A 7,586-nucleotide genomic window follows, 5' to 3' on the forward strand; every position below is an offset into this window, starting at 1 on the left:
TCAAAATTATATTTTAGAAACTAGATTATATCTATTTTTAGGAAGAGTCCACCATTCACCTAAGCCACATGTTGAAAGAAAATCACTTCCTTGTTGAACTACATTTGTGTAAGCATGATATAAAAAATAGTGGTTTACAACAGTTATGTGACGCACTGTATCTTAACAGTAGCCTACGGTACCTTGATGTCAGCTGGTAAGTGATAAATTACATATGAATTATTTAAGTCATGGGAGTAATCTGTGTAAAGATCCCATAGTACATGGTATACTTCATTAGACATTATTTCTAACTAGAAAATGCAGGCACTGTTACCAACCTTTTATTTTTTAAGCTTTAATACTTATTGTTTATACTAACATCCTATATCTAAATAACTTGAATGAGCAGTTTACATATGTAAACCAGGATGAAAGTAGAATTTTATGGTTAAATTCCATTAACTTGTCTTAGAAACTGAGTAAAATAAAATAGAAAGTACTGTTTATTAATGATTTGAGGTATCACTGTGAATGCAAGAATAATACTTTGTGTTTTCTAATATAACTTTTTTTCTTTCCTAGCAATAAAATAACTCATGATGGGATGGTGTATTTGGCTGATGTACTGAAATGCAATACTACTCTGGAAGTAATAGATCTTTCTTTTAACAGAATAGAAAATGCAGGAGCAAACTATCTCAGTGAAACTCTAACTTCATACAACAGAAGTCTTAAAGCGTTAGTATGATTTTATATTTAATCAAGACAACAGAAAAAGTTAAATTTTTAGAATACTAATCTCAAAGCCCCTAACTCTGAAGATTATGATGTTGTGGTACAATGGGTTAAGCATCCCAATATAAGCACTGGTTCAAGTCCCAGCCACTCCACTTCTGATCCAGTTCTCTGCTAATACACCAGGGACCTGGTCATTGTGGCCATTTGGAGAGTGAACCAGATCTCTGTCTTCTGCTTTCTCTCTTAAAAAAAAATAAATTGAATTCAATTGGATTAATTTATTCAATTGAATAAATATTCAAAAAAGGATGATGAAATATGAAAGCGTAGTTTCTAAACTTCATTGTATAAAGTTTCAGTAAACATTTCAATTTCTGCTTTTCCTAAGTAACATTTTTTAATCATAATCCTGCTTATGACTGCTTATATTGTCTTTAATTTAAAAAAAAATCATAAACTTTCAATATGATAGGCTTAAAAGTGAGTGTGAAAAGAAAATACATCCAATTAGAAAAATACATCTCTTAGATTTTAGGAATTACATGGCCAATATTTTGATGATAACATTAAAACATACTGAAGGGGTGTGTGTTTGGCGTAGTGGCTAAGATGCTGCTTGCATCCCATGACTTAGTGCCTAGGTTCAAGTCCGGGCTCTTGGTTTTGGTTCCAGCCTTCTACTGCACACTGGGAGGTGGCAGGTAATGGCTCAAATACTTAGATTCCTGCCACCCAAGTGGGAGAACCGGATTGAATTCTGAGCTTCTGGCTTTACTATTCAAGTCCTGGCTGTAATGGACATTTGGGGAGTGAACCAACAAATGAAAGATCTCCCTCTGTCTCTCTTTCAGATAAATAAAAATATTTTTAAAATATGGAATAATGGATTTCTTTGTGGAATTGTGTTTCCAGGGTTATTTTGTTTTCCTACAGGTTGTCAGTAGTCAGCAACAACATAGAGGGAGAAGGTCTTGTTGCACTTTCAAAATCAATGAAAACAAACCCCACATTCTCTAATATCTACATTTGGGGAAACAAATTTGATGAGGCTACATGTGTGGTAAGTTTTTATCTCTACTGATGACTTTTTCTAGGATCATCTGTGTAACATCTGACTCAGACATTATTTACAGGTGCCTTGGAAAATATTACAAAGTCTTATGAGGCACTGCTCATTTGATAATTTTACACTTAAGTCCTAAAAGTTAACTAGTAGGAAGTTTTGTGGTTGAAATAATAAAAGATGTTAAGTATCATCTTACAGTTCTAACTCCTCCAAATCAAGTTTAAAAAAACTGATTTGATGTGCAAAATTTCCAATCTACTTGCTAATAACTGTACCAAGATGTAGAATTGAAGAAATTATAGTACAAGCTGTCAAAATATTTGGTATATTATAGAAATACAAATTTTGACTTTTATTTTTTCTTCATTTTTTTTCCACACGAAAATTGTTAGGTTGGTGCTTGGCCTAGAGGTTAAGATACAGTTAAGACACACCTATTCTACTTCAGAATGCCTGGAATGAACTCCCATTGGTGGAGCTCTGATGCAGAGCCTGGAAGGCAGCAGTAGTGGTTCAGGCGGTTGGGTTCCTGCCATCCATGTGGGAGACCTTGATTGAGTTCCTCAATCCTGATTTTGGCCTCACCCACCTCTGGCTGAGGCAGGCACTTGGGGAGAAAACTTTTGGATTGGCGTTCTTTCTTTGCCTCCCTCTCAAGTAAGAAGAAAATTGTTACTATGCTTTTTTAAAAATTTTATTTGACAGGTAGAGTTATAGACAGTGAGGGAGACAGAGAAAGGTCTTCCTTCCGTTGGTTTACTCTCCAAATGGCTACCACGGCCGGCGCTGCACCGATCCGAAGCCAGGAGCCAGGTGCTTCCTCCTGGTCTGCCAGGTGGGTGCAGGGGCCCAAGCACTTGGGCCATCCTCCACTGCCCTCCAGGGCCAGAGCAGAGAGCTGGACCGGAAGAGGAGCAACCGGGACAGAATCCGGCACCCATATGGGATGCCAGCACCACAGGCAGGGGATTAACCAAGTGAGCCACGGCGCCGCCCCCTATGCTTTTGTTTTGAAATGAGTATTGAAGAACTATCTCAGTGAAATTTTTACTTCACACAATAGGAGTCTTAAAGTATTACTATGGATTTATATGTAATCAAAATAACAAAAACTTGTAAAATTCTCAAAATTTGCAAAAGGACCAAATAAAATCCCACTATTAAAATTAATAAAATGTATACACTTAATAGGGTGTTTGGCACAAAAGTTAACACCTGGGATACCTGCATCCATGTTAGAGTGTGGATTGAGTCCCAGCTCCTCTGCTTCAATCCAGCTACCCAATAATGCACACCTGGGGAGGCAGCAGATGACGGTTCAAGTTCCTGAGTCCCTGTGCCTTGTGGGAAACCTGGAATGAATTCTGGGGTCCTGGCTTCTGCCTGGCTCAGCTCTGGCTGTTGTGGGCATATAGGCGGTTGAACCAGTGGATGGAAGGCATATGTCTGCCTTTCAAACAAATGCACATAAATAAATACCAGGATCTCAAAAAAACCTCTAGTTTTAGAATAACATCTATATCCTTTTAGTTCTACACTAGAAGCTATGTAAGTTGAGTCTGGAACAAACTAAACACAAGCAAATTTTTAAATGTTTTAGTCTAAATTTCTGAGCCCCTCTCCATAATGGCAGTTCTACTGACAAACCAGTTCAACACATGTGTATTACACCCTTACGTAGATATCAAGGATCCCTAAGAGATGTACAAAGAATATTCTATAAGGAGAACAATAGGCCAGCATTCTTACAGAGGTGGGGGACATCTTGTCTGTGGGCCAAATAAGGCTCATTAAATCATTTGGCCAGGTTAATTTTTAAGTTGCTAATTTTGTGTGGTCCCTGATTTATATTTAGGGGCCCTTGGAAGAAAAAAAGATTCCCCACCCCTGAAATTAGAGTTATTATTAACCCGAATGTCAATTAGTAGGGCCAGCACAGTGGGTTAAGCTGCAGCCTGCAACACAGGAATCCCACGTGGATACTGGTTCAAGTCCCAGCTGCTCTATTTCTAATCCAGCTCCAGCTAATGTGACTGGGAAAGCAGCAGAAGATGGCCCAAGTGCCTGGTCCCCTGCATCCATGTGGGAGACCTGGAAAAAGCTCCTGGCTCTCAGCTTTGGTGTGGCCGTGGCCCAACCCCAGCCATTGTGGCCGTCTCGGGAATGAACCAGCAGATGGAAGCTTGGTCTCTCTCTCCATGTAGCTCTAACTTTCAAATAGATAAATACATCTTTAAATGTCAATTGGCTTCAGAAGGGTGGGGGTGGTGTGTTCATGAACTCCATTACAGTTGTATACCCAAATCCAGAATTTCTTTTACTTTCTAAGGGATAGGTCCCTAACTAACAGGTTTTTGAAAGCAAATAAAACAATCTCTCTTGCCATTTAAAGAATACCTGTAGGGGCCGGCCCCGCAGCTCACTAGGCTAATCCTCCGCCTTGCGGTGCCGGCACACCGGGTTCTAGTCCCAGTTGGGGCGCCAGATTCTGTCCCGGTTGCCCCTCTTCCAGGCCAGCTCTCTGCTGTGGCCAGGGAGTGCAGTGGAGGATGGCCCAGGTGCTTGGGCCCTGCACCCCATGGGAGACCAGGAGAAGTACCTGGCTCCTGCCATCGGATCAGCGCGGTGCGCCAGCCGCAGTGCACTGGCTGCGGTGGCCGTTGGAGAGTGAACCAACGGCAAAAGGAAGACCTTTCTCTCTGTCTCTCTCACTGTCCACTCTGCCTGTCAAAAAAACAAACAAAAACAAACAAAAAAAGCAAAGAATACCTGTAGGATCTGAAAATTTTGACGAAGGGAGCTTTGTTACACAGAGCTGACAGTATAATTAACTGTAGGAGTTACAAAATGACAAAAATGTTTCATCCATTAAAACTTAGAAGTAGGTTTTATAACCGAGTTTCATTGTGTTAATTAAATGAATAAAAATCTAATACCTGCAAAATATTAAAATTCATGTTATTCAAAATATTTTTAAAGACTTATTTTTATTTATTTGGAAGGCAGTTACATAGAGGGAGAGACAGAGGGAGATCTTCTATCCCCTAGTTCACTCCCCGGATGGCCGCAATGGCTGGGGCTGGGACAGGCCAAGGTCCTGGAATTTCTTCCAAAGTGGAGCAGCTGGGCCTTGACCCTGAGCCCTTGTGGGATGCTAGCATCACAGGCGGGGGCTTTACCTACTCTGCTACAACACCAGCCCTAGAATATTGTCTACAAATTAACATAGCTAATTTGAAAATCAAACTTAATTTGCATTATGTAAATGTTTACAATTTAATACATATTAATCACAGATTTTCTTTTCTTAAAAACCTTAGGCATATTCAGATTTAATTAAAATGAGCTATCTAAAACCAGACAATACAGATGTGGAGCCGTTTGTGGTAGATGGACGTGTGTATCTTGCAGAACTCTCCAATGGCCTTAAAAAACACTATTATTGGACACCAACTTACGGAGAAGCTTATGGCCATTCGTCTAATGCAGGTTTTGCTCTTGTTCCAGTAGGTCAACATCTATGAAAAAAGAGCTCTGAAATAGTTTTCTACATTTCTCTAATTGCTTTTGGAATATGGCCCATTACATGTATTTTCTTTCATAAATTAGAAAAGTTACTTTTGACAAATGTATAAAGGTATGACTTTATTAAACTGCATTGTGAAAAAACCTGTAATTTTCTACAAGAAATATGATAGCCTGAAATTTTAACTTTGAAGAAATAAGCCTAGGAACCCATTTAATTCCTTTTACAATGGAAAATACAACCAAGTAGTGAAATAGCATTTAAGTAAAGGTAATTACAGTTATCTTTTTTGAAAATTTGTTTTGTTTTTTGAAAGGCAAAGTGACACAAAGGGACAGAGATCTTCCAAATGCCTGCAACAGTCAGGGCTGGGCCAGGCCAAAGCCAGGAGCCTGAAATTCAGACTGGGTCTCTCATATGGGTGGTAGGGACCCAAGTACTTCTAGATCTCAATGTGGTTGATAAATAATGAGTGAAAATGTAGAATTTAAAGAGTACACATTTAGGCCGGTGCCGCGGCTCACTAGGCTAATCCTCCGCCTTGCGGCGCTGGCACACCGGGTTCTAGTCCCGGTCAGGGCGCCGGATCCTGTCCTGGTTGCCCCTCTTCCAGGCCAGCTCTCTGCTGTGGCCAGGGAGTGCAGTGGAGGATGGCCCAAGTGCTTGGGCCCTGCACCCCATGGGAGACCAGGAAAAGCACCTGGCTCCTGCCATCGGATCAGTGCGGTGCGCCGGCCGCGGTGCGCCGGCCGTGGCGGCCATTGGAGGGTGAACCAACGGCAAAAGGAAGACCTTTCTCTCTGTCTCTCTCTCTCACTGTCCACTCTGCCTGTCAAAAAAAAAAAAAAAAAAAAAAGAGTACACATTTAAATACAGTTTCTTTTTGGGTGATATTTCTAGCCAAGTTCAAGGGACTCAAATCTCCATTAAAAAATGGGAAGGTACATTGAAGAATTTCATTCATTTTATCTGCTTTCCAAAAGGCGGAACGCCAAGAAGTGTTACCGTATGTGCCCAGTAGACTGCTGCAGCAGGTCTCAGGTAGAGTGGCCTGAAGATTGTTATTTCCCAACCATGTTTCTGGTATGCATCAAGTGTTGTAACTATTAGTTCAGGAGATTTTTAGAAATTAGTACGTTGTCTATTTTACATACTCATTTGCATATTTTCTGTAGGCTAAAACATACAGAAATGATAAACAACTGTGGCAATGGACTGACAGAAATTTGGCGAAAAAAATTTTCCAAAATTTGTCTATCAAAATCATCCTGTGAAATTAAGCATAAAACAAGTACCATTAAAAAATATCAAAAATAATTTATATATAACCTAGAATTTCCTTTAAAAAAAGTCTAAAATCTAGCAATACATTAGGAATAATCTAATACAAATACAAAATTATATTCATTTAGAAAATATTTTGTTTTTCAGAAAGAAATCCAGCATTTTAAAGATGTTCAAAAAGCTTTATAATACTTAAATAATTTAAGAATAGACCTTTCCCAAAACATTGATTATAACAAATATATCTAAAGATGGACTTGACCAAAATGATTATGATTGTCAGAGTGACACTGGATACATACAACCTAAGTAAATGCATATTATGATAACAGCACATAGCAGTATGAGATGATAAGGGATACTTAGTTTGCAAGCTCCCTTTACATTGTCATTCTGGAAGAGCAGATGATACTGATCAACTCAAGCCATGTCAATTTAAAATAGTTACTTAGCCAAGCCAATGTGATGATAAAAAGCACTATCAATCAACCTTAGCCACTCTAGTACGATCAAATAATACTAAAAATAACAAATTTGAAGGTTAATCTATGCAAAGACAAAATGCAAATTATTTTATTAGAGGAACCTTGCCAACTATTGCCCTTATAGAATTATGACATCTTTCTTTTGTTCATTAGCTGCTTGGATTAATGAAGATACAAATTAAACACAACTTTTTCATTTTAGTAGCTTCTTAAACAGGCCATGCCTTCTAATTTTAATTTTTAAATTTTCTTTAATTGTCACATTCCAATGAATTCCTATCAAATTTAAGCCAGAGTAGATTAGCTGAACATTTTATAACTTTTTAAGTTACATTAACTTTTAATACATTACTTAGAACACATGCATAGATTTCTTAAATAACCAAATATTGGGTTTCTAGTATACAAAAGCAGTATTTCAAACTCTCTTCAATTAAGTCAGTCCCACTGGTGGCAATTTAAACTGAAAATGCTTTGTGTGTTGTGCAATAGTGAAGAGCTCCAT

General features: G+C 38.7%; 1 protein-coding gene across 8 annotated transcripts in view; it reads left to right on the forward strand.

The window, feature by feature from the left end:
- The window catches only part of LRRC34 (leucine rich repeat containing 34), a 31,934-nt gene that overhangs the window by 16,479 nt on the left and 7,869 nt on the right, over nucleotides 1-7,586 (forward strand). For 3 of the 8 annotated variants that reach the window (XM_051818775.3, XM_089330967.1, XM_089330968.1), the window contains 4 exons: nucleotides 42-196; nucleotides 565-720; nucleotides 1,633-1,780; nucleotides 5,107-5,692. In XM_051818775.3, the coding sequence (XP_051674735.3) occupies nucleotides 42-196; nucleotides 565-720; nucleotides 1,633-1,780; nucleotides 5,107-5,310 (663 nt within the window). In that variant the 3' untranslated portion in view covers nucleotides 5,311-5,692. Of the gene's footprint in view, nucleotides 1-41; nucleotides 197-564; nucleotides 721-1,632; nucleotides 1,781-5,106; nucleotides 6,088-7,586 lie in introns of those variants that run through there. The other 5 variants (XM_008266460.5, XM_089330969.1, XR_016232576.1 and 2 more) reach the window with 5 other exon arrangements.

This window comes from Oryctolagus cuniculus, chromosome 4, assembly GCF_051225735.1.
Source record: "Oryctolagus cuniculus isolate XC-2025 breed Fujian yellow rabbit chromosome 4, ASM5122573v1, whole genome shotgun sequence".
Lineage (NCBI taxonomy): Eukaryota > Metazoa > Chordata > Mammalia > Lagomorpha > Leporidae > Oryctolagus > Oryctolagus cuniculus.